The sequence below is a fragment of the Electrona antarctica genome (assembly GCF_951216825.1).
Source record: "Electrona antarctica genome assembly, chromosome: 8".
In the NCBI taxonomy this organism is placed as follows: Eukaryota; Metazoa; Chordata; class Actinopteri; order Myctophiformes; family Myctophidae; genus Electrona; species Electrona antarctica.
Genome location: NC_136789.1, coordinates 25,713,763 through 25,741,424, shown reverse-complemented (window position 1 = coordinate 25,741,424; position 27,662 = coordinate 25,713,763). Strand labels below are relative to the sequence as shown.

Sequence of the window (27,662 nt, the reverse complement as noted above, 5' to 3'; positions counted from 1 at the left end):
AAACAAGAAAACGGCGATCCCGATTGATAATAAAGCCATAATACGACGGAGCGTTCCGTCAGAAGCAGTTGACAGTTGGATTTTAATTGGCGGAACGTTCGATTTGGAAAAATCGTGAAAATGTGGTGCAAATTTGGAATATATGTTCTTTCAGAGCGAACGTTTTTAACTCAAATCTTTGCTTCTGGGGGGAGTCCCTGGAACAACATATTTTGAGATGGGGGCCGGCGGCCAATTACATATAATTTCAGGGCTCCTTGACATGAAATAGTTTGAGAACCACTGACATATAAACATGAGGTTTTTCAGAAAACTGTCATGATGTAGAAGACATTTTGTAGAATCGAGCTCAGGTCTAAATGGGTTAAATGGTAAATGGTGCATTTATATAGAGCGTCGCAGTCCCGCCCCCTACCATGGCCCAGGAAATGATTCTCCGTTCATTTTCCTCATAGACATTTCAGAAAGTATTTATTTAAAGACGTTTACGCCGCGGACAAAGTCAACTCGAGTCGTGACAAATCATGACAACAAACACAATTTTTTGGGCCGAACAAATAATTAGAAAGAAGAAAAAAACGGCAGGTTACAACACTTTTTTTGTTGTTTTTCTTCTTTGTAATTATTTGTTTGGTCCAAAATATTGTTTGTGTTGTCATGATTTGTCACGACTCGAGTTGGCTTTGTCCGCGGCGTAACCGTCTTTAAATAAATACTTTTTGAAATGTCTATGGGAAAAATGCATTGGGATTCATTTCCTGGGCCATGGTAGGGGGCAGGACTGCGACGCTCTATAGTGCCTTTATTCAAGGCACTTTACATAGATTGTGCATTACATTCACCCATTCACACACCGATGGCGGCGGAAACCATGCAAGGCACCAACCAGCACATCAGGAGCAATTAGGGGTTCAGTGTCTTGCTCAAGGACACTTCGACACCAACTCTGGGGGAGCCCGGGTTCGAACTGGCAACCTTGCGGTTACCATCCAGCCACTCTACCCCTGAGCCACCGCCGCTAGAGAGCAGCAGAAGTGTCTCCCACTGGCCCTCCCTCCCTCACCTTTGACGCTGACGTGGACCGTCTGGTTGATGGACAGCTGGGGCTGGATCAGCACGCTGCACAGGTAGGTGCCCTCGTCGGCACCCTTCTGCACGTCCGTCAGCCGCAGCGTGCCGTTCTCGTACACCACCTGGCGGTGGTTGTCGGGCAGCTGCATGCCGTCCTTCAGCCACTTGATGGAGTAGTACGGGTAGCCGATCACGCGGCACGTTATGTAGGTGTTCCTGCCCGCCACTGCCGTGATGTCGCGCATGGCTCTGATTCTGGGCGGACCTGGAGATACCCGGGGAGAAGAGAGGGAGGGAGGGAGGGAGGGAGGGAGGGAGGGAGGGGAGGGAGGGGAGGGAGGGGAGCGAGGGAGAGAGATAGGGGTGGGGGTGGGGGGGTTGGTTGAAGAGATGGAGGACATGGAAGAGTGAGGAAGTAAAGGTTCAGGGACAGAGTGGTTGAGAGGGTAGAAGTAAAGGTTCAGGGACAGAGTGGTTGAGAGGGTAGAAGTAAAGGTTCAGGGACAGAGTGGTTGAGAGGGTAGAAGTAAAGGTTCAGGGACAGAGTGGTTGAGAGGGTAGAAGTAAAGGTTCAGGGACAGAGTGGTTGAGAGGGTAGAAGTAAAGGTAAAGGTTCAGGGACAGAGTGGTTGAGAGGGTAGAAGGTAAAGGTAAAGGTTCAGGGACAAAGTGGTTGAGAGGGTAGAAGTAAAGGTTCAGGGACAGAGTGGTTGAGAGGGTAGAAGTAAAGGTTCAGGGACAGAGTGGTTGAGAGGGTAGAAGGTAAAGGTAAAGGTTCAGGGACAAAGTGGTTGAGAGGGTAGAAGGTAAAGGTAAAGGTTCAGGGACAGAGTGGTTGAGAGGGTAGAAGGTAAAGGTAAAGGTTCAGGGACAGAGTGGTTGAGAGGGTAGAAGTTGAAGGGGGTTGGAGAGGGAGGTTAGTTATGCTCCCTTCGCTGAAGGAAGACTGTGGATATTTGTTACTGTTTGTTAAGCCTAGCCAGTATAATTCTATGTGATGGTGTGGATGCCGTGTGCCTCTACGTTACCCTCTGCTACACTGTCCCATGGCCTACTTGAGGAGACATTGGAACAGAGAGAGAGAGAGAACGGATATTTTGTCAGAATAAAAGTGATGAACGCTGGCAGATGGATATAGGGCCAGCCAGAAGGACATACACACATACATTATAGACAGACAGGATGGAAGGATGGATGGATGGATGGATGGATGGATGGATGGATGGATGGATGGATGGATGGATGGATGGATGGATACACAGATAGACAGATAGATAGACAGACAGATAGATAGATAGATAGACAGACAGACAGACAGACAGATAGATAGATAGACAGATGTGGCTGTGTTGTTTGAGTGTATACTTTATTTACAGTTATCTATATCACTAGCCTTGTGTGCCAACGTACAAGTACAGGTGTGTGTGTGTGTAGTGTGTGAGTGTGTGTATGTGTACTGTATATAGGTGTGATTTGTGCGCGTATATATTGAAAAGCAGACAGGCACCTCTTACGTTTATGCGCGCTTGGTACTCGGCGCCACCGGCCGAGTTGCGTGCGGCGCAACGATACACTCCCCCGTCGCGGATGAGCGGGCTGCTGACGTTGACGTGCGACACCGTCAGGCCGTCCGACAGCGTGTACTGGCTGGTCTTGTAGGCCGAGTCGCGCACCACCGGCTCGTCGTCCAGCGTCCACGTGATGGAAGGGGGCGGGGCTCCCTTGGCGCCGCACATCAGGGAGAAGGGCTCGCCGGGGTTGACCACGCGCTCGCTGAACGAGGACACGATGCGCGGGGTGCCGTCTGCAGCGAGGGAAGGAAGGAGGGCAGGTGGGAAGGGGAAAGGAAAGCAACGAAGGAATGAAAAGAAAGAGAGAGTTTTTAGAAGCTCACGTCGTCCTTGTTTACTGCCAAGTGCCAACCCCTACTACCCCTACGTTTGGTTTGGGGAGTGTGTAGCCGCTTTGAACCTGACAGCGGATACGTTTCACTGGGAGGGTGTTACGACCTGTCCGACCTGTAGGAGAGGCTAGTGCAGCAACTGGGAACGCCCTCCCGCCCATGAGCATGACCAATAGTGTTTGTTTGGAGTGCTTCGGCGAGCGAGAGGCACCGTGCATGGTAGAATGGAACCCCAAACTCTAAGAGTCCCTGAGCCCCCCCGGACGCTCCCAAGACGTGTCGTCTGTTCTCATACAACACCCTCCCGTCCTCATATACGTAGTCACAATTATCACATAATCGCCTAAACGCAATTATTTGAGATAATCACAATGATTTGTCAATCGTTTCCATGTTGAAAAATGTCCAGACATTTTCAAACATTTTTTAAAAATAGCAGAAATAGCGGACAATTCATCGGCAGCTTATATTTGTAATTGTCATACACATACTATACTAATACTAATATACATACATATACTATACTAATACTAATATACATACATATACTCCCACACGTTGTCTTGGTCAGGCAGGTGTAGAGAGTGTTAGAGAGGCAGGGGCTGAAATCCCGTAAGAGGTGCACTTTTGGACAAAAATAGCGAAAATAGCAGATCTACAAGCTTGAGAGCGATCAGCTATTTTAGAGGCTCAACCCTGCACTCTTTACAGCTACTGGAGATGCAGTGTACGACGTGGATTTCGAAACAAATTAGTTCAACGCAAAATGCTGCGCTCAAGTTCAGGAGACTTCGGGGAAAAAAACAATTCTCCTGAATGCTGCCTTCCGGCATGGCATGGAAAGGGGAGGAACGCATTTTCATTTCTTTCACCATATAGTAAATGCTGCATTCGTTGTCTGGAGAGGGCAGTTGTTTTATACAGACGGGTAAAAAAAGGCATGGGGGCATTGCCCATTTGACGTCTACAAAAAAATATGGTGAGGCAGCCTTCGGCTTCTATGGGCCTACAGCCTGGAATAGACTTCCATTTCAACTCAGGTCCCTGTACTGAGCACATACCTTCTAGCAGGATGATGGAGAAGTCCTGGGCGGTGTGGCCCTTGCGCGTGGCGAAGCACTGGTAGGCCCCGGAGTGGAACTTCTGTGCGGCGGTGATCTGCAGCGTGTCGTTGTGCGAGCCCTGGATGGAGATGTGCTGGTCGGAGACGATGGGCTCCGTGTTGCGGTACCAGGTGACCGCGTACTCCGGGGTGCCCTCCACGGAGCACGTGAAGAACAGCGTGCTGCTGATGCCCGTCTTCAGGCTCTTGGGAGACAGCGTCACTCGCAGCGGGTCTGAGAAGAGAGGGAGGGTGGGAAATGAAGTATACATAATACGGTATATGTCTACCTAGAAAAGCACATCTAAATACATATGTCCAGAATATTTGAAATTTGTTTTAAATACATACATACTATAAATTTATATTAAAATGTCTAAATGCATTTAGTGTGTGCATTTAGTGTGTGTGTGTGTGTGTGTGTGTGTGTGTGTGTGTGTGTGTGTGTGTGTGTGTGTGTGTGTGTGTGTGTGTGTGTGTGTGTGTGTGTGTGTGTGTGTGTGTGTGTGTGTGTGTGTGTGTGTGTGTGTGTGAGAGAGGGAGAGTGAGAGAGATAGAGAGAGAGATAGAGAGAGAGAGAAACAGCAATCAGCAGTGACTCAATCAGTTCAAAGCACTCATTAAAAAACAGCTGGAGATATATCTCTTCATATCTCTGTTAAGTCTGTTAAGTGTGTGTGTGTGTGTGTGTGTGTGTGTGTGTGTGTGTGTGTGTGTGTGTGTGTGTGTGTGTGTGTGTGTGTGTGTGTGTGTGTGTGTGTGTGTGTGTGTGTGTGTGTGTGTGTGTGTGTGTGTCTTTGAGTGAGAGAGAGAGAAAGTGAGAGAGAGAGTATGCATATGTGTGTATAAATGTCAGTGAGCAATAAGGCAGCTGGTGGTGAGTGCTGGGGGCCATTTCTGTGCCTCTCAACCCCCCTCAACCCCCCTCACCCTGTCAGAGTCACAGTGTGTGCGGCTCTGATGTGCCCACTGGCAAAGCCTGACGCCACTCAGTTCATTCTCTGTGTCTCTCTCTCCCCCCCCTCTCCCCCCCCCCCCCCCTCTCTCTCATCATCTCTTTATTCTCCACACAGTGTAGGTTTATCACAGACTCTCTTATAGTCGTGTTATTGTGTGGTAGATAATGTTCAATTCTTTTCAGCACTTATTGTTGATGTCTGATCTCTCCTCTCTCTCCTCCCCTCCCCTCCCCTCCCCTCCCCTCTCCTCTCCTCTCCCCTCCCCTCCCCTCTCCTCTCCTCTGCTCCCTCCTCTCCTCTCGTCGTCTCTGATGTGAATGGCGTTGGCAGCATTTTTCAGGATTCAGTCTCATTGAATTACTGCCCTTGCCTTCTTCAGTGTGACCTGATATGATAGGGCATCATACATTTTGTCACACACTTTAACGTGTGACTTATACATGAGTCTGTAATGCCTCAGACCATAAGGAAATGGTGTCTGTTTGTATCTATCTGCCTGTCTGTCTGACAAACAGGACTTGCAAATGAGAAAAGGTGTGTTGGCTTGCCTGTGCACCCGTGCAGACACAGATGCTGATACTGATGAACTGTACTGATGGTCTGATGTGATTTTTAAAAGGTGCGCACGCACACGCACATGCGCACACGCATGCGCACGCGCACGCGCACGCGCACACGCACACGCACACGCACACACACACACACACACACAGAGAGAGAGCCCGAGGTGACCATTATGCTCGCGCACCTATGATGTGCAGTATTCCGGACACCTCTTTGGAGCCGAAGCTGTTGGTGACCTCACAGGCGTAGCTGCCGCTGTCCTCCGGCCTCAGGTCACTGATGGTGAGCCCCGTCAGCCGCCGCGTCCAGCGGGCGTCCGAGGGTAGTGGGCGTCCATCTTTCAGCCAGCGCACCGTGGGACTGGGGTAGCCGCCCGCCGTGCACGGCAGCTCCACGCTCTGGCCCGCGTACACCTCCCCAGCCTGGAAACTGTCCAGGATGGTGGGGGACGACTCTGTTGGGTCTGAGGCGAAGCAACGAAAGGGAGGAGTTGGTATTGGACATAGTCGGTAAACACTGAGTAGGCAATTTGCTGGGAACATCATTCTGTGTACATTTAGCTATACTTAAAACCTTATACTGTGTTTAAACCGGTGTGTCCCCCCCGGGCTCTATACAGTATACAGTCTAGGTTCGCTCCTTTTCCGCCTAAACACCAAATCTCTTTGTCGAAAATAGATAATAACAGTCAAGCTCACAATGCCTTGTGGAACTATTGTGTTGGCCCCAGAATTGGGACGTTAGGGTTCATGTGGTCAATAGTGTAATAATCTTCTCTAATCGTCTTTCTGTCTTGATCCGGGTGGAAGACAAAGCTGTCTGTTTTAGCTTGTCAACGACAGAAACCACTAGAAATGCACTCTGTCGAGGTGCCAACTTGTGCCTTGCACACAGGTAGGCCATACATGGCCTACTTGTGCGCGAGCAGAGCACGCAAGTACTGCTACTAACTAATGTCTATTACAACTGCTGTTCTAAATCCTTTAGACCCGTTATTGACCTTATACCAACCTTGAAACGTACCTTAGTTACGTCACCATCAACAGCCAATAAGGGACCACCATTCTTACCCCGACATACATACATACTGTACATATCCAGCTGATCACCAAACGTACCTTAGTTACGTCATCAAGAATGGTGGTCCCTTATTGGCCGGTGGAAAACACAGACATACGGGGTTGGACAACACCGACATACAGGGTTGGACAACACCGACATACATACCCAGCCGATTGCAGTACTTGCGCGCTCTGCCCTGCACATGTAAAAACCTGATCATAAAACAAAAGCAATCAATCCTCTCACCCATGACGGAGAGCCTGGCGCCGTTGCTCTGCCGCGTCTCGCCACTGTACTTGTGTTTGGTGATGCAGCGGTAGGTCGAGAGAGCATCCTCCTTCTGAACGTCCGAGATGTACAGCGCCCCGAAGGACGTCAGGGAGAATCTGTTACCTGCACAGGAGACACAATCAACCCAGATTGTTATACTGTACATTTTAAAACTTGAAATGGGACATTCTGCAAAATGAGTACTTTCTACTTTTAGTACTTAAGGTAGACTTTACTTTTGGTACTTTAAGTACATTTTGACGCCAATACTTTTACTCTGCAGGGAGTTCGAACTAGTTCCCTCTGGCAGACGGTACAAAGTACCAAAAGCTAACCGTAACAACTTTAAAAATTCCTTCATTCCTAATGCCATTAAGGCACTAAAAATGTCACTAGACCACGTCTCGCTAGATTTGTTTTGTATATTTGCCACTGTTGTACTGCATTTTTGCCATGAAGATAATTGTGTAAGTGCTGTTGTTGTTGCTGTTTGTTTGTAGCCTACTGTTGTTTGAGACCGAAGACAAAATTCCACAAGTGGACAATAAATGAAACTAACTAATTACATTTCTAATTCTGGACTTTTACTTGTAACGGAGTAGTTCTACATTTCAGTATTGATACTTTTACTTAAGTCAGTTACTTTCATTCATGGATACTGTACTTTTGTTCCTTGCCCTGAAATCTGTCTTTAACTGCTGTACTGTCTTTGGCGCCTACATTTCCCCAGCGGGATCTTACTTACAGCCAAAAATAGCCGATCTACAGGCTCTCAATGCATCAAACCACGGCGTGCTGTGAGCTTGTATAGATCGGCTATTTTGGGTGTGCAAAGCCATTGTCCAAGCAAGTATAAATCTGGCTGGCCTGGCCCGTGGCTCAGCGGTCCAGGCACCTTGGCTGGTAATCCAGTCTGGCAGTGTGCCGTGGGTTCGACTCCCGATCCCAACGTCCTTTACTGTGTGTCACCCCCCCATCTCTCTGCCCATTTCTTGTCAGCCTAGTGTGATTCTATCCCTCTACAAAAAAGGTGAAAGCCACAAAAAATATCTTTAAATCTGGCTGCTGTATACGTGCACTATTCTACAGCACTTCAGCAAGAGAGCGACCGTCCAGGGACAAATGAAGTTTCCTCTTCGTATTTAATAACCATATTCATGACACAGTGATTAGGTGGTGACGAGCAGATCAATAGCATGAAGCCAAGGTTCAAGTGTGTGTGTGCAGTGTGTGTGTGTGTGTGTGTGTGTGTGTGTGTGTGTGTGTGTGTGTGGGAGGGGAGCTGCCAGGCTCTGGCCTATTTTCAGGTTGGAACTATACCTGAACACTGACAGGGCCGTTGATTGTAGGGCAAGAAAGAACCACACAGGGTTGAGAGAAGCAGGGGCACTTTTGTAATGAGCACATGTCAGTTTAGGAGCATACCCGTGCGCGCACACACGCACACACGCACACACGCACCAACTCTGTTTGATGATCACGATGGATATTTCACAGGCTCTATATTTATTATATTCTATATGGGATATGTGTGTGTGCGTGTGCGCGTGCGCGTGTGCGTGTGCGCGCACGTGTGCTCGTGCGCGCGTGTGTGTGCATGTGTTCACAAGGAGCATAATATGACCTGAGTCACAGCGCAGGCTGCAATTTCGCTGCAGCCTTTGTATGCACCCCAGAATGAAGCCTTATGGGATAATGAGTACTTTAAGATCGCTACTCCCACAACACCGACAACTCGCCTGTCACAACACTATGCCATAGGCAGAGAGGAGGGGGATCGGGTATACTGGTAGAGTGAGACACAGAGAGAGAGAGAGAGGGGGGGGGGGGGGGGGGGGGGGGGGGGTAGTGGAATAGATCTGTCAAAACCATGCTTCTTCTCTTCAGGAGGTAAGTCCATTCATTCCATCTGCTGAGCAGGATTAATCACATGATCTCCTTCACTATACCTGATCAAGCGGCCTGTGTTTATAGAATCTATCTTTAGCCAAACGTGTTGTTCATCTGTTCTCATCTGAACCCAGCTTCTCTCTCTCTCTCTCTCTCACCCCCTCCCAAGGCAAATTTATACCTCGCTGAATGTCTGTCCTCTGACGAAAACTACATAAGTGTTTTTCAGTTGGATATACAGTATGTGGGGTTTTTTATACAACACGGGTGTTAGTTCGACACGGTATAAATTAGCCTTTACAATCTCTCTTTTTCTTCCTCTCTCTCTCTGTCTCTAAGCAGAGAGGAAGACAGAGTAAAATATTAATTAGTAAATCACTGCGCTCCCTCAGCTTTTATTCCTGCTGACTTGACAAGATGAGAAGAAACAGAGTCAATGTGCCTCTCACACACTCACACACACACACACACACACACACACACACACACACACGCACACGCGAGCAAATATGCACTTATGCTACAGTAAAAATACGAATTATGTGAAATGTGGGAAATTCCTCACATTTCCCAACAGTTTCCTGGGAAATGTACACATTTTCCAGCAGAAAAAAGCCCCTCCACATTCTGCTATCCCACTGAAGGTCTCACGATTAATGGTCACTGTGTTTTTCTTGTTTTCTTGTTAAACAGTTCTCTCTTGCATGAAACATGCATGATTTCGGCGGGAGGAATCAATCTGGTCACGCCAGGGACAAGGGATCACTTTTTGTTCAACCTATTCCGTCTGCCACAGCTTGCCAACTCGGACAGCACGCTCATTGAGGTGTGAGGCCTTCACCAGTGTGTGACCTGCAGTGAGTTTGACCCGATTCGTTTTTGCATCACCAGATTGCATCGCCAGATTTTGTGAGAGAAATAAGCAAACAGTCTAGGAAAACAAGCCCAAAGGTATATTATAGGCCACATGAGCGCTTTAAAGGTATATTCAGTGATTTCACTTAATTCAAATATCACTTATTTTTTCTTATTTTTTGGATAATCCTCCCTACTATAAAGTGTGCTGACCATATAAGGAGTTCCTCCCTGTCCCCAGTGAGCCCCTGGGGTCAAAAAACCCTAGTTTCGGTTTGGGCTTTGGGTGGCAAAGCCTTCATCCAATCAGGATGAGAGGGGCCTTCCTCCAATCATGATCGAGTGGGGCGGGCCTTGGTGCACATGCTGTTGTACTTCCCCCCACTGTAGAGCGTGTGCATGTGCACATCTTGTTACCAGGGCGGACCGGGGTTTTTTCCAAATCACCCAAATCACTGAATGCTCCTTTAAACCTGCATACAGTACATTGGCTATTTGAAAGTAGACGATCTACAGGCTCACAACGTGTCTCATCTGCTGTTTTAAAAAACATCTGGAAATACATTGTGGAAGATTTGGAAGACTTTTAAAACATCCAAACAAATTTGGTACGGGGCAGGGCTCCCTGGCATAAAACATTTATATGTAAGGGAAAAATACATATTAATTTGGGCATCCAGGACATGAAAATGTTTGAGAACAATAATTTTAACAGTTGGAACCAAAATAAGCAACTATATACAGTACACTTGTGAAACAAGCAACCGGCAAGCGACATTCCAGAAAAACAAGCCCATGGTCCCATAATAAGCGTGCATGGCAACACTGGCCATGTGAAGAGCACACATGCAATGCATGCCAATGCTGCATTCAAACTATAGCGCCAACAAAGCAACAGGCTACAAGTCATTTTCAATGGACACAAAAAAAACTTTTCGCTGGCTTCAACTTTTTTCAGCGCTCCAATTACGCAGTGAAGCGACACAATTCCTGCTCCGTTCCATAAATGGAAGAAAATGTCCTTCTTATTGTTAAGTGGTTCCCTCAGGCGTTAATATACCATATTATTCCTTTACATGGTGTAACACTTCAACAGCAAACTCGGTGAGAGTGTTGACAACTATACGATTTGTAAAGCTTTTGTCGCAGCTAGTGTGAACGCAGCATAACCCTCATGCTTCTAATTCATGGAATACACTGAGCTGATGTTTAGATGGATGATGTTTAGATGGATGATGTTTAGATGGATGATGTTTAGATGGACTGCATATAGCACTATAGCACTTTTCTCCAAAGCACTTCACACTTCAATTTACAATATAGGCATTTAGCAGACGCTCTTAATCCAGAGCGATTTACATTAAGCAAGAACAAAAAGTAGTTATCATGAATATACGTAAACTAAGAACGTAATAGTGGAATATCTATATAATGAAACGATGCACATATACTATATAGTGCTATGTCTATACATAAAATGCTATAAGTCTACATAAAATGCTATCTAAGTCTACATAAAATGCTATCTAAGTTACATCAGTTGAGCCTTTGCATACGCCTGTAAGGTCGTCGAGGCTAGGGCAAGTGCTATGGGCTAAGATGGAGTCTGAAGAGGTGGGTGTTCAGACTACGGCAGAAGATTGGGAGTGAGGCTGCAGTTCTGATTAGTTTTGGAGCCAGAAGGGAGAAGAGTTTGGTACGTGTGGAGCATTGTCCCGGCGTTTTTAATGAAGGTACTTCCAGTTTCCCTGCGTTGGCTGATCTGAGTGCGTGGGAAGGTTTGTAGGGTTCAATCAGACTTGCAAGATATGGGGGAGCCATACCTTACTTTGAATGCCAGCACATGTGAGAATTTTGGCTTAAGTGCACATGCCGGTAGGCCAGTAAGGAGGGGGTTACAATAGTCAAGCTTTGACATGTTGTCTGGATAAGGACGTGGGCTGACTCCTGGGTGAGGAACGGTCTAATACTCTAATTCATCGTATGTTATAAAGTGTAAACCTACAGGATCGAGTCACACACCGAAACCATGCAAGGCATCAACCTGCTCATTGGGAGCAGTTATAGGGTTCTTGCTCAAGAGGCGGGATCAAGGCAGCACTGTGTATGCCTTGATCCCGCCTCTAGCTGCCGCTGATTGGCCAGGCCGTTTTGTGGCCGGAGCATCAAGTCTGCCTGAGAGTTCCCAGATGGGAGCAGGAGGGGGGAACCCAGTGTACTCTCTGCTGCCCCATCTGGCGGAGTCAGGTTACTTCAACTCAGCACGTAGCAAGGAAGAGCCGGGAATCGAAACGGGAACCTTTGAATTCAAAGATGGCCGCTCTACCTCCTGAGCCACATGCTGCCGCACTACAATAATGCTCATGCACAATACACTATTTCTGAGCTTCAGCATCATAGGTCAATGGCAGCCAGAAGAACAGGTATGTGACTGCTACAGTAGATTGAGGCTTCTGCCTTCTGCATAAACAGTAAAGGACTGGAGTGTTATATTAACTTGAATACTTGTGAGTTACATTAACACTCCAGAGTTGCTGTGTATGCATTGTAAATATGGCTAGAGAGAATGTGAGTAATTGTTGTTCCTTTGCACATTAGTTACTATTGGTGATCTCTTGAGCAAGGCACTTAACCCCCAAGTGCCCCTGGGCGCTGCTAAGTTGCCAGTAGAGAAAGATAGCGGTTGATGAAATAAATGAGAGCATGATGCATGTTCATCAGCAACATGTAATCCCATGAAGTTGTTGTCTGACTGTCTTTAGTATCCATTATCCAATAGACTCTTGCTTTGCAACAGGACAAACCTATCACTCTGCCATTATTGTCATAAGAAGGGGAGAAGGAAAACAATGGAGGTATACAGTATATTTGTGAGGGGAAAAGAAATGAAAGAAATAAAGGGAATCTATTAATTGTATATCGACAGTATACAGACTATACACGTATCAGTACACGTATATGTGGGTCCGAGCATGTCTGCATGCACGTACGTCTGTCTGTGTGTCTCTGTAAGTAGCAGCCTCGTTTTCTCACATGCAAATGAAGGCGTCGGCACACAGATAACGAGGCCCATATTTCCAGCTCCTCAGCGGGGCCATTATTTATTGATGTTCTGCATCTTTTCCTCCCTCCCTCCCTCCCTTCTATTCTCCAGCTTTCTTCTTCCTCCTCCTCTCCCTGTTGCTAGGGCCCCTCTCGCTGTTGCTTTCCCATCCCATTTTACTTTTTACTTTGGTCCATTCCACAATCATTATTACGAAACACAACGCATCGTAAAACCATCAAGGTCACGTGAATGTCATCATATGCTCATTGTGGCATTCAGCTAAAAATAAAACACTGCCACTGGAAGCAGAGGTAGCAACCAATGAAATTTGTACATTGTATACTATATATATGTATATAGTATACACACACATGCGTGCACACACGCGCGCGTACACACACACACACACACACACACACACACACACACACACACACACACACACACACACACACACACACACACACACACACACACACACACACACACACACACACACACACACACACACACACACACACACACACACAAGAGCACACAAGAGCACAAGCGAAATAGATAGATAGATAGATAGATAGATAGATAGATAGATAGATAGATAGATAGATAGATAGATAGATAGATAGATAGATAGATAGATAGATAGATAGATAGATAGTCTATAATAAATTACCCTGGGGTAATTTATTCCAATCTTGTGCCCCAGGTAAAGAATAAATTGAATATATATATAGTCATGTGACCGGATAGAGAGTCTCTTAAGCCAGACAACTCTTCCACAATATTTGAACGCTACAACGAGTCTGTAATTCTTCCTCATAAAAGTTCTGCACTATAGCTGAGCTGTTTGTGATGTTTGTCATGTCCTGCTGTTTGGCATTTCCAGTCACGAAAGTATACTTTAAAATAGGCTACATATTTAATTTCCAGCAGGACTTATTTACGCTACTGCAAAAGGCAAAGCAATAGTTTGGGGTTGGGGGGCATCCGCTTTATTTTCAGTAGTTTTTCAGGCAGCACTTCCAATGTACGTAAGCAGAAGCATGCCACCACTAATTCTATGTTCTATGTTCTATTCTACCACTATTCTATTCAATGTACATAAGCAGAAGCATGCCACCGCTAATTCTATGTTCTATGTTCTATTCTACCACTATTCTATTCAATGTACATAAGCAGAAGCATGCCACCGCTAATTCTATGTTCTATGTTCTATTCTACCACTATTCTATTCAATGTACATAAGCAGAAGCATGCCACCGCTAATTCTATGAGTCTAATAACGTAACGGTGTGGATCTGGGACTTCATGTGGTTAGTATATCTATGACATCAGTCCTCTATGATGTCAGTACTATATGAAGTCATATTTGGGAAAAGTTTCAGCCCAACATCGACTAGCACTATAAATCCAAGTTTCACATTTAAAAAATGATATAAAACTTTGAAAAAGTTGCTTCCTTGGCTTACTGGTGGCAAGCACAAGAAGTTTGGAGCTGATAAATAGTTAAATACACGCACGCACGTCGCACGCACGCACGCACGCACGCACGCACGCACGCACGCTCACTCACTCACCTAGACACACATGTTATCCAGACCAGGACAGGCTTGCATAATAGGCTCAGAGCTAAAAGCTTTAGACAATCTCCATTTAGTAGGCCTACAGCAACTTTTCTAAACAGAATTTTACCCTATTAGTCACTATTAACGTTATACTTCACACACACTTAATTTTCCTTTTTTGGCTGCACCTGAGAAGACCAATGATTACATGCAAATGTTGACTGAGTGAAGCTACATCATTGGCCTGCCAAAGTGAATGTGATAAAGTTGCACTACGGCCTTCACCTAACAAAAACTATTAGCCAACTGCAGATCAATCATCCCTCCACACAGATGTACAGCTTTGTTTACGTTATCCACAGTGAGTGCTTTCTCAAAACTCTCGCGAAATAGTCATTCCGATAATAATAATGATCGCTATTAGTGTAGATTTCCGTTTTACACAAACATTAAATACCCATTGACAATGAATGGACAATTTTACGTGTAGTGTCTGAGCAAATAGGCATAGTGTCTATTTTACGTCATGATGATGTACGATGATGAAGAGCGCCCCTCACTTCACACGGGTGTGATTTTTGCTTTTATAACGTTTCGCTTGGTCAACAAATAAAACATTCTGATTACATCTATTAAACTGGATGCATCAGATTCATCAATCAATTGAGGCCCTAGAAAGTTTAATTGAGAGACAATATCAAGCCAAGTGGAAAATGAAGCCATCTTTGAATATGAGGAGCACCTTGACCTAAAGGGTCCTGGTGGAAATATCCTGGTTGACGCAATCAATAAATGAGACTTGGCAAGTTGAATATGGTCGTCTGCAGAAAGATCTCCGCAACCTGAGGCTACGTTTGGAACTCAGCCAAGCTCAAATTGATCTGAGGTAGGAGAACAACACTCTGAAATGTACGGCTTAATTTTACGCTCCCAAGAGTAACATTATTGTTAAACATCTGCATCAGTAAATTTACAAGTAGTTTACACAATTAGAGAATGTAATTTTAATCAACGTTTGCGAACTTTGCCTGTTATCTCTCCTATGGTACCACATCAATACAGCATGAAATTGTAGACAAAAACGACAAAACATCACACCCATACATCGTACATCATCATGACGTAAAATAGACACTGTGTATTTGCTCAAACACTATGACGTAAAATTCTCCATTCATTGTCAATGGGAATTTAATGCTTGTGTAGGACAAAGTTTGTGGACAGACACCAAACGATGGATATAGGAGGAGCTAACGCCCCTCGACAAATGTTGGGTGTGAGAGGCTCATGAAATGGTGGTCTGTGACACAAATGCCGAATAGATAATGGTCCTTGATATGAAAACCACTGGTCTGGAATCTGGATCAATATCAGAAATCCCAGAAAAAACATTCTGGAATTAACTGAGAGACAATGACAAAACTGAGGGAAAAAAAACAGATTTCATGTGCAACAATTTAAATGACCCCCAGGAATCAGTACAGGACATTTCCTTCTCAAGGGTACATAGGCTGGGAGAGAAGGTGGTATGCAGACCTGAGGCAAGGCTCTTAAGCGTTAAAACTTTTGGACGAATTAACAATTCCCAACAGAGATTAATGAGAGGCGGTGAAAACTATTTAATTGCGGAGTAGTTATATATTGATGGGCAGTTGTAAAGACATTAATAATAATAATACAATTATTTTATTTATAACGCACTTTACATTCGTCAGAATCTCAAAGTTCTACAATGAGCAAGTGCAAAAGATAAAAAATAAGAAGCATCGCATCATTAAAAACATCTAAGAAACAGGAACACTACATTTAAAACAAAATGGCAAGCTATAAAAATGCTTTGTTCCCAACAGGTATCGTTCCCAATGGGCATCGACGTAGTATGACGTTGTGAATGCTTACTGCGTTGGTTATTAATAAACTTCATAATAACCAACATTAAGACTACTGGCTCACAACATGTCACACATAATTAAACAGATACTACACTTGATCTTAGCCAAAAGGCCGAGAAGCGATACACATTATTGTGTTGTGCTCGTAGATCGGCAACTTTCTGCAAGCAACTCCACCACCATACCTCTTATTATTGAACATTATTAATTATTATTTAACATTATACTCCGAGTCCACACAGAGTGTGGCTGGATGGTAACCGCAAGGCTGCCAGTTCGAACCCAGGCTCCCCCAGAGTTAGTGTCGAAGTGTCCTTGAGCAAGACACTGAACCCCTAATTGCTCCTGATGTGCTGCTTGGTGTGAATGGGTGAATGTAATGCACAATCTATGTAAAGCGCCTTGGATAAAGGGTAAAGGCGCTATATAAATGCACCATTTACCATTTAGAGTGGATGGCTCTGCTAGCTGTATCCTGTGCATTGCCAGATGCTTCATTACATTTTATGTGTATCCCCTTGTACATGTTGCATGTCCCATTGATTGATTGAAATATGTATTAAGAGTTTGCAGAATTACAGTACATTTCAAGCACAAACTCAATACAAAGACTGTTAACTGGGAGTGGACGACCCAATTAAGCATTACACTTGTTTACAAGAGGGTCCACCTTGTTCAATTCATCAAAACATTTAGAGACGTACAAATAGACACTTCTATATAGTCAAAGAACAGAACAGGAATTCATCATAAGGGAGGTAAAAAGGGAAAAGAAAAATATACAGTGAGGGGAAAAGGGGGTGGGCGGTGGGGGGGGATTCAGATTTTACGGAGGCCAGTTTCGAATTGCAGCCGTCCGTAGGTGCCCTTTGAGAGTGGTTTTGAAGGAGTCAAGGGATTCGCATGTCTTAATGACTGTTGGTAGGGCGTTCCACATTTTGGTGGCATAGGAGCGAAAAGAATTTAGTCCCTTGTTTGTGCCGAATCTGGGTTGTATATGGTTCATTGCACTTCCTCTGGTGTTGTGGGTGTGGACTTCGTTAACACACACAGTGTTGGAATCCTTTCAAGTGAGATGCAGGCACACCATTTATACCGGTTAGCTTTAGGTATTTTTTAACTACATGTGTTTAAGCTAACAAGCTCAAAACGGTAGCCTACATTCTGCTGTCAGAGCAAGTTAACGTTGTTTACTAGTTGCACATGCGGTGGTGGTGATTCCGGGGGGCAAATAGACAGCTCTGGTATTTAAAATGAAGCACCAAAATCAGTGTCGTGATCCAGTCCGGGAGGTACCAGACCTATTGGACCCGGTTTTGGTACCCATATATTTGGTACCCAGCATATACCAGACCACTTTACTCTATGGTTAGACATTCATAAACAAGCCGGTATTCGGTGATGACCCCTGCTCATGATTTGTATATATTTTTACATAATTATTAGTAATTGAAATGGCATTTTGACAAAAAAAAACAAAAAAAAAAAACGTTCACGATTTGGACTTGACTTGGGACTTTCCTGTCTTGACTTGGGAGTTGACTCGAGCTTGAATGCAAAGACTTGAGACATGCTTGGGACTTGCAACACAATGACCGTGTCCCACCTCTAGAGGAAGATATACAATCACGCAAGGATCTCTTGAATTTATTGTATCTTATTTTCTTATTTTTAACATCCAATGAACCCCAAATTAGAATCATATCAAACACGCTTTAACTTCACTTCTGAGTTCTGACAATAGGGGGGTGAGGTGCCACAAATGTGCAAAATCAAACCGTAAGTCATAGAAACGCCATTTCCTCCTGCAGCTTCTTCTTCTAAACTACTTAACTGCAGGCAACCTCAGAAGTGAAACACCCCAAGTATAAAATCAGGCACACGCACACGCAGTCACGCACACACACACACACACACACACACACACACACACACACACAAACACACACACACACACACACACACACACACACACACACACACACACACACACACACACACACACACACACACACACACACACACACACACACACACACACACACACACACACACACACAAATCAAATCAAAGTAGAGTAAACATTGGGCTTTGACAAATTATTGTCAACTTACAGTAAGTAGGTCTTTATATCGAGATCATTACACCAGACTAAGATCCTAAACTAAAAGGTGGCATTCAGATTTCGACATAAGATGACACTTTCCATACCACGCCGATATGCCTCTCGTGCTCAACAGCAAGCTGGAGAGGGGAATTTGAAAGAGAAGTGAGGAGAGAGGGGGAGGAAGAATGGATCAAAGACCAGTGACTGTCACGGAGACATGAAGAATAAAGGAAGTGAGCATATTCGGGAGATATTCTCCGCAGTGCTACAATATGCCTTGTGCACACAAATGCAGCCATGTGACACACACACACACACACACACACACACACACACACACACACACACACACACACACACACACACACACCAAGTTTAAAATAGGACAAGAAAGGCGTTTCCATGCTGTGAAAACATGATGAACGCTAGGAAAACTGAGCACTATATGGTTGGAGATCAACCCAGCTAACACAGGAAGTGTTGAGCTGCTGAAACATGTTGATTGGCCCAATAGGCCTATCTCACAGCCCGCTTTCCACGCCCACTTCCGGTAAATAGTGGTGTCTTTAACATGAGCATTTACACGTTTTTTTCTCTGGAGAATCTAAGTACATTTTCTAATGTAAAAATGTGACAGACCAATATTATTATGAAGCAAACAAGATGGTAAATCAGGTCGAACAGATAGAACAAACCTTAACTTGAGAAAACAAAAGTTGTAGACTTCTTAAATTACCTCGGTTAACATGTAGTGTCTATGGAGTGACGTCACGCTATCACCACTAACCCCGAAAGGGGGCGTATTTAGGGGGGCGGGGAAATTCTGTGAGATAGGCTTATGGTCAGAAACACCAGGCTGCCAGAAACCATATTAAGGATGGACGGGGATACGTTGAAATGAAGCAGGAGAGGAGACCATGGTATAGAGTGACCAGACGTCACAGTTAAGGCCGAGATTATCCCGGTTTCAAGCTGTGTACGTCCCGACAAATATCTCTAAAACACTAAAATATCTTGGTTTCACTGACAAAATTGTCCCGGTTTTCACCACAGTTCAAATAATAACACTTTTGAGTGTTTACATAGATGTTTATTTATCATATCTGTTCTGTTGAAATGAAAGGTGCTAAAATAATTGTCCCCTCGATGAAAACTCCAAGTAAAACAAATAAATAAAAATCAAAGAAATCGTCAAAAGAAGTGAAAATATGTTGCGATGCGAAGCATTGTGAGCTTGCAGATTGGAAGTGATTAAAGGACCCCGTATTGGGGTTTTGAAAACATGGCCACCATAACCAGATAAAGGACGAAGAAAATAGGGAGAGGGTTGGGGCAGGGAGTCCCCTTCCTTTCAACTGGTTATACAAAAAAGGGGGTCTTTTCAACCGGTTATACAAAAAAGGGGGTGTTTCGCCTGCACAGTAAAATTCTCAGTGTTAATTTAATTCTGAGAGTGTGAAAGTGGACCAGAAATGGTCACGTACGTGACTACATTGAAATCTCAAGTAGAAGCAGGTGTCATGCAATTAAGCATGTACACTTTTCTCTCTTTTGTTCGGCTGCACACTTACTTAACGTCTATGAATGGCGCCCTCTTAACTCCTTTTCGATTCACATTCAAAGCAGGTTTTATTGGCGCAACTGAACACAAGTAATCCTGCGACAGGAGCCCACCCCTGTTCCGTCTCCTCCACAAAAGACACTTTGTTAACACCATGTCCAAACAGTTCAGGCAGAGCACAAGTCACACTGCCAGTTACATGTATACAACATCTCATCCATTCTGTTCACTCTCTCTATCTCTCGTGTCCCCATTTGTGAAAAATGAAACGCAAGGGAGTGCACATGGGGAGGAGGGATGGACTAGAGAGAGAATGGAAAAGCAGCCTCTGTCATATTTTCATTAAAAAGCCACGCTTCACCGTCTCAATTCCAACCGTGGTCCTGTTTCCTAACCAATTCTGACCGCTTACCTCGTCCCTCAATCATGCCCAACCCCCAAGCCCCCCCCCCCCCACACACACACACACACACACACACACTTACACACAACCACAGTGACACATCGCCACTGTATCTGCTGTCTATGCCATGCCATCCACATCCACTCCCTGTTGCATTCCTCCCCTCAGACTCACACATTAAGGAGCAAGTGAAAGGGCATTGTAAAAGTGGTCAAGATAAAAGAGAGAGAGGAGAGGAAGGTTTGAGCTGGACAGACAGACAGACAGACAGACAGACAGACAGACAGACAGACAGACAGAGTCCATCTTCTTTCTCCACTGCATGTGGACCATATTATCTTCCGCCCCACTAGCTGCTCTGTCCCAATTTGCCCAGTGTGACTTTAAACAGTAAACACTGGGGGAGGGGAGGACACGGCCCCCCAGCCTTCACTGAGAGGGTGGTGGGGGGGGGGAGGACACGGGCCCCCCAGCCTTCACTGAGAGGGTGGTGGTGGGGGGGGGGGGGGGGTAGGACACGGGCCCCCCAGCCTTCACTGAGAGGGTGGTGGGGGGGGGGGGGGGGGAGCAGAAATGAAATAGCATTTTGAGAGCAAACAGATTTGTACGAAACAAATACATGAATAAAGTAGATGTAGCTGTGTCGAATGTCATGTTCTCGTAAACCCACCAGAACCGGAGTAAGAACACTGCATAAGAGCTAAATGGACCGCGTCTTGGACCGAGGGGCAGGCCGAGGAGATTAAGCATCAGTGGAAACATCAGAGGGAAGGAAGCTCGGGACAGAGAAAGAAAGAGAGAAAATGTGTGGAGAGATGTAGAAATAGGACTCCATTATTCATGATGTGTGCTTCATGTGCCTGGTGACATCTGGGACAGCAGTGATAATGAGAGTCCCAGGAGAGGTGTGTGTGCGTGGGGGGGGCACACACGCACAGACACACACGCGTACAGACACACACACACACGCCCTGTATTGTACGTGTGCAACCACGTACCACTGTGGTCAAAATCACCATACCGTTCAAATGCTGTGATGGTCAACACTGCACATAATCATCACACATCGTAAAACCATCAATGTTTTGGTTTTAACTTTGTCCATTGTTAGACTCTCACAATGATGTCCACACAGAGGCTGTTACTGCATGTGTACATCCTCAGTTCAATGATGTCCACACAGAGGCTGTTACTACATCCTCAGTTCAATGATGTCCACACAGAGGCTGTTACTACATCCTCAGTTCAATGATGTCCACACAGAGGCTGTTACTACATCCTCAGTTCAATGATGTCCACACAGAGGCTGTTACTACATCCTCAGTTCAATGATGTCCACACAGAGGCTGTTACTACATCCTCAGTTCAATGATGTCCACACAGAGGCTGTTACTGTGTACATCCTCAGTTCAATGATGTCCACACAGAGGCTGTTACTACATCCTCAGTTCAATGATGTCCACACAGAGGCTGTTACTACATCCTCAGTTCAATGATGTCCACACAGAGGCTGTTACTACATCCTCAGTTCAATGATGTCCACACAGAGGCTGTTACTACATCCTCAGTTCAATGATGTCCACACAGAGGCTGTTACTACATCCTCAGTTCAATGATGTCCACACAGAGGCTGTTACTACATCCTCAGTTCAATGATGTCCACACAGAGGCTGTTACTACATCCTCAGTTCAATGATGTCCACACAGAGGCTGTTACTACATCCTCAGTTCAATGATGTCCACACAGAGGCTGTTACTACATCCTCAGTTCAATGATGTCCACACAGAGGCTGTTACTACATCCTCAGTTCAATGATGTCCACACAGAGGCTGTTACTACATCCTCAGTTCAAGTAACAACACAGACGTTCCCAGACTTCAGTCAGTCAGTCAGTCAGTACAAACCCCCGGTGGCAGGACATTTGCCCTTTCCACATGGTTTTGATTTACCGACAGCCACAGAGGCAACCACAGACAGAGAAAGAGATAGTGTGCGTGTGCGTGTGCGCGTGTGCGTGTGCGTGTGCGTGTGTGTGTGTGTGTGTGTGTGTGTTACGTGTACAGTACGGGGGCGTTGTGGTGTGTCCTGGCTTAGCCCCCATGGCCTGGGGCAGTGAGCTGCATTAGTGGCACTGAGTGAGCCGACTGGTCCGTCCCTATTAGACTGTTGGTGGCACAGGAGTGTCATGGCCCCCAACATACAGGCTGTGCATATAACCACAAACACACAGTCGCACACACACACGCACACGCACACACACACACACACACACACACACACACACACACACACACAGTCCAAGGCAGGACGGCAGGACCGATGCCACATGACCTCTCATGCTACACTGTATAATACGCGTCACTAGTCCACATCAGGCTGATCAGATGATTCAGTGTAGTTTATCATCTTCATCCTCATCCTCGTCATCATTATCATTCTCCTCTTCAACATCCTCCTCATCATTCTCCGCCTCTTCACCCTTATGAACCTCTTCATCGTTCTCTTTATCATCATCATTCTCATTCTCATTCTCCTCCTCCTCAGCAACAACAACAGCGATAGCACAGACAACACCAACACCTTTAGTTTAACCCCTTTTGGTGTTAGCATTATGTTATGCTTTAGCTATTGAAAAATAGCAGATCTACAAGCTCGTAGCGTGCCACCGAGTGGCGCGCTACGAGCTTGTAGGTCTGCTATTTTTGAAAAATCAAAGAACCACTGACATAGAAACATATCAGAAAACTGTCAGGATGTAGAAGACGTTTTTAGAATCTGATCTCAGGTCAAAATGGGTTAAAAACAAAACAAAACAGTGAAAATAGTCGATCTACAAGCTCACAAGGTGTCACATTAAAGGCCATTCATCTATTAAAAAACGTTGAAATATGGAGATGTAAGGTTTCTGCCGACAGCAACGATGTGTGTGTGGAAATGTCCAGATACAGCAGGCGGGCCCAAGACGGGATCTGAGCACTGAGCAGTAAATAGAAACCATGTACTGTGGGAAGACTGGTGATGTGAGGTTAAGCCTGCCTTAAGGCCTGACGTCGAAATTAAAAAAGTCTTCTGAAAGAATATATTTTCAAAGATTTGTGCCGCATTTTTACGATTTTTCAAAAATAGCAGATCTACAAGTTCATAGCGCGCCACCGAGTGGCGCGCTATGAACTTGTAGGTCTGCTATTTTTCAATAGCTAAAGCATAACATAATGCTTAGTTAAAACACCAAAAGGGGTTCCCGTCTAGAATGGGTTAACTGGCCTGGCCTGTATATCCTGTGTTATACCAGATATTTTATATTCCTTTGATAACTTTAGAATAATGCTATAAAGATGTTGTATATCGTGCAATGTATAATAGCATCAAATTGAGTCAAATGCAAAGTACATTGCTTTTACATTGAGCAAAAAATCTAACTTGGCGTACTAGTTCTACTGCAGCCACCAGCAGCTAGCCAACCTACTTGCTGTATGTGGCACTAGCAGAAACAAAAGTGAAGGCCTGATTCAATTATAAACATTTAAAGTCATCTTTTGTAACTTATTCAATGAAACAAAAGTTAATTTGATTTAACTGATTGATTTATTAAATACCGTTAAATACCTTAAATTGGCTTAAGGGATCAAGGCATACACAGTGCTGCCTTGATCCCGCCTCTAGCTGCCGCTGATTGGCCCGTTTTGTGGCCAGGCATCAAGTCTGCCTGAGAGTTCCCAGATGGGAGCAGGAGGGGGGAACCCAGTGTACTCTCTGCTGCCCCATCTGGCAGAGTCAGGTGAGGGTCGGCCAGCAGACCACGGCCATGTCACTCTGACTCAGATAACCATAAACAAACCCCATACACCCATAGGCAGAACCACCACACGCCCACGTCACTGACTATACTGACCATAAACAAGCCTGATACGCCCAGGATGGGATATAGAGAACTGAGCGCACTGTGCAACACAATCTAATACACGTGTGTGCTCCCGGTGCCTCCATATAGCCACAGATCTGAGAGCTATGCACATAATGGCCATGTGCATATGAGACCGACCGACTTGGCTTGCACATCGACAAGGATTCCAGAGAGTGCGGTGACCGCCGCAGAAGTTGTTCGGATATGTGGTTGTCCAGAACCGCTCATCCAACCAATATGCCCATATATGGGCATGCCAATAGGGTATGGACATGTACAAATGACATCATAAAAGGGACACAGGTAGACAGACAGATAAGGAGATCATATGGGCACAAAAGGGACAGACAGATGGGCACTCTGACAAAGCTCCCGACACTATGACTCAGATATTGGTCAGATCTGTGGTGCGATGTAGGTGTGAGGGCCGCGTGGTGGCCTGAACTCTAGTTGCAAAATATCCTCGGGCGCTATAGGAACCTGTAGCATTCCTTTATTGCATATCGCCAAACACTGTAATGACAACGGAGTTACAAGGTTCAAAACAGAACACATGACCTTAACTTCCTATACACAGTTAAATCCAGTCTATTGCAACCATTTAATGAATGCATCATTCATTTCTAATTTAGACATCTCAGTCAGTAAGAACATGTGTCGGGATCCGGACGCAATTCCAATGGAGCATTAGTCCGACATGCGGGAACAACGGTGGGACTACCGCTCCAACATGCGCTGCTCCCGTGCTTGCGGTTATGGTTAGGTTAGGGATAGAGGTAGGTTGTCAGTCTAATGACCGTTGGACCAAAACAGAAGCTTAGTGGCTGTTTGAATGACACGATGTGATTGGTTCGGTTTTCAGGGGTACGCTGCTTTGATTGGTTGGCAAGGTCGGTTCCCCAGAAATAGTCCGCAAGGCCCAGTCACATGTATTGCAACACCCGGCGAAATCTGGCCCACAGTCCCGTGGAATGCATTGTAACGTCCCATCGCTGGGAGAGAAAGATGCAGTGAATTTGCCATTCATGACTCTCCACAACAGCTTCCCTCTAGCAGGCCAGCTGTAAAAACAACATCACATAGTATTGACCCTGAAGCACTGTCTCCCACTCTTTCTCTCTCTCTGACTCACTCTCTCTCTCTCTCTCTCTCTGACTCACACTCTCTCTCTCTCTCTCTCTCTCTCTCTCCTCTCAGCCTCACCGCCCACTCCAATCAATCAGAGGTCTGCCATGTTGATATGGCCTTTATGTGTGTTTGAACAGCTAATAGACAGACAGATCAATAGGTCTGATTGAGAGGTCATGTAGGAACATGGCACTTGGATGACCACCAGGGATCTGCTTTGAACCCTGGTCATGTCTTCTATTGTCCCTGGACAAATGGTTACAAACCCTGGGTTGTGTTTGAGACTAGATAAGCCTGTTAAATAAACCAATGATAAGGAAGGAGTCCCGCAGTGCGACGCATTCATTGTATTGTTACATCTTGCATGAAAGCAGCGTGCGTTGAATAAATTCAGATGCACAATGTAGCTGATACCGGCCTTAATCTTGATTAAAGCAATGACAGAACCGATGGAATAATTAATTTGTTGACCTTAATTGATATTTCTACAAAGACACAAATGCGGCCAAACTGCACCATTTGGTTCCATTTGTACATTCTCAGTGTTAATTTAACACTCTTGATTTTACCGTGTAGGTCTTCCTCAGTTGTTAACCACTGACTAAATAATAAGCATTCGCTCCTCAAGCACCATTTCCTAACAGAAGCTGCTGTAATCTCCTTTCTCTATAATCCCCCTCAGCTAGCCTAAACAAAAGGAAAGGAAAGCAGGAAAAAAGTACTGGAGTAAACCCTCTTTACACAAATCCTATTTCTTAACCTCAAGCCCACATAAACCCTGTACCCTAAGACATGGGTTCCTCTAACCTCCCTGTAAGCCGTGGGTGATGTGATGCCACCCTGCTTTCACTTTCTGTAGGCTATAGATGCTGCTTCTGATCAGAGATACAGCAGTGGGTACATGTTGATGAGTACTGCAAGTTAAAAACAAAATCACACCCGTGTGAAGTGAGGGGCGCTCTTGTCGTCGTACATCATCCAATAAAAAATGAATATACTTCTTCATGAATTAATATTGTTAATATTGTCAACTTATGTTATTGGGCTATATCTTGTGCCACCCCTTAACCCTTATCCCTAAACAAATATGCCATTTTTTACTATTTTAAAAAACCTTTTAAAATAGTTCAAATATCCGATCTACAAGCTCACAATGTCTCGATGTAGATCGGCTAGTTGAACTATTTAAAAATGTTTTTCAAAATAGTAAAAAATGGCAAATATGTTTAGGGATAAACATATTTGGTGGCGCAAGATGGAGCCCTGTCTTTTAACCATGATGATACAATGTTTTAAAAACCCCTTTCATCATGATCATGTAAGATGACAACTGAATGTATGTGATTGTTTTACCCGATTTGCTCGTCTATACATATGACGTAAATTCTCCTTTCATTGTCAATGGCAAATGTGAGACGTGACGGGACGAAAAGCTGTATATAGGAGCTAGCGCCAAGGAAAAAAGAAAAGAAAAAGAAAACAAGCAAGTGATACATTATTGTTATGCAAAGGTTTGATTAGAGGTTACATTTGTGAGTTACCTACTGTAGGATGTACAGTAAGACTACATATTTAATAAATACAAATGAAAAGTAAGCATTAAAAAGTCCGCCATGTCTTTTCAAATCCATATTAAAACATTACTTTGTTTCATGCCTTCTCAGCCAATATTAGAACACAGGATTGTCCATCAATGTTTTTGTATTGTGGCAATGATCAAATGTTTTGGACCGACAGACATAGCGAAAGATTGACAGAAAGACAGACAGACTGACAGACAGACAGACTGACAGACAGACAGAGTGACAGACAGACTGACAGACAGACAGAGTGACAGACAGACTGACAGACAGACAGACTGACAGACTGACAGACAGACTGACAGACAGACAGACTGACAGACAGACAGACTGACAGACAGACAGAGTGATAGAGAGACCAACAGACAAAGTGATGGTTGGTGAAAGCTACAAATCTCACCACTTTGTTCAAGTTTGGAGAGCGGAGAAACATATTGAACGGGATGACAGCCATCTAAAATATTTTAAAAGGGGGAAATGCATTTTAATTTGTTGTCTCAGACATCATTTTACAAAAGGTTGAGATATTGGTTATGACTTTGGAGGCCCTAGAAACCCAAAAGTAAATGAAAAGTAAAATCATTACCGGGTTAGACCCAATGGCGTTACTGGGTTAGACCCAATGGTGTGTTACTGGGTTAGACCCAATGGCGTGTTACTGGGTTAGACCCAATGGCGTGTTATTGGGTTAGACCCAATGGCGTGTTACTGGGTTAGACCCAATGGCGTGTTACTGGGTTAGACCCAATGGCGTGTTACTGGGTTAGACCCAATGGCGTGTTACTGGGTTAGACCCAAT

At 44.9% G+C, this 27,662-nt stretch overlaps 1 protein-coding gene across 1 annotated transcript in view; it reads right to left on the bottom strand.

Annotated features, from left to right (window-relative positions):
* The window catches only part of LOC306928680 (cell adhesion molecule DSCAML1-like), a gene marked incomplete at its 3' end in the record, with an annotated part of 90,780 nt that overhangs the window by 29,305 nt on the left and 33,813 nt on the right, over positions 1 to 27,662 (bottom strand). Inside the window, 5 exon segments of the mRNA XM_079508950.1 lie at positions 1,064 to 1,336; positions 2,579 to 2,875; positions 4,036 to 4,311; positions 5,784 to 6,062; positions 6,908 to 7,054. Of these exon segments, the coding sequence (XP_079365076.1) occupies positions 1,064 to 1,336; positions 2,579 to 2,875; positions 4,036 to 4,311; positions 5,784 to 6,062; positions 6,908 to 7,054 (1,272 nt within the window).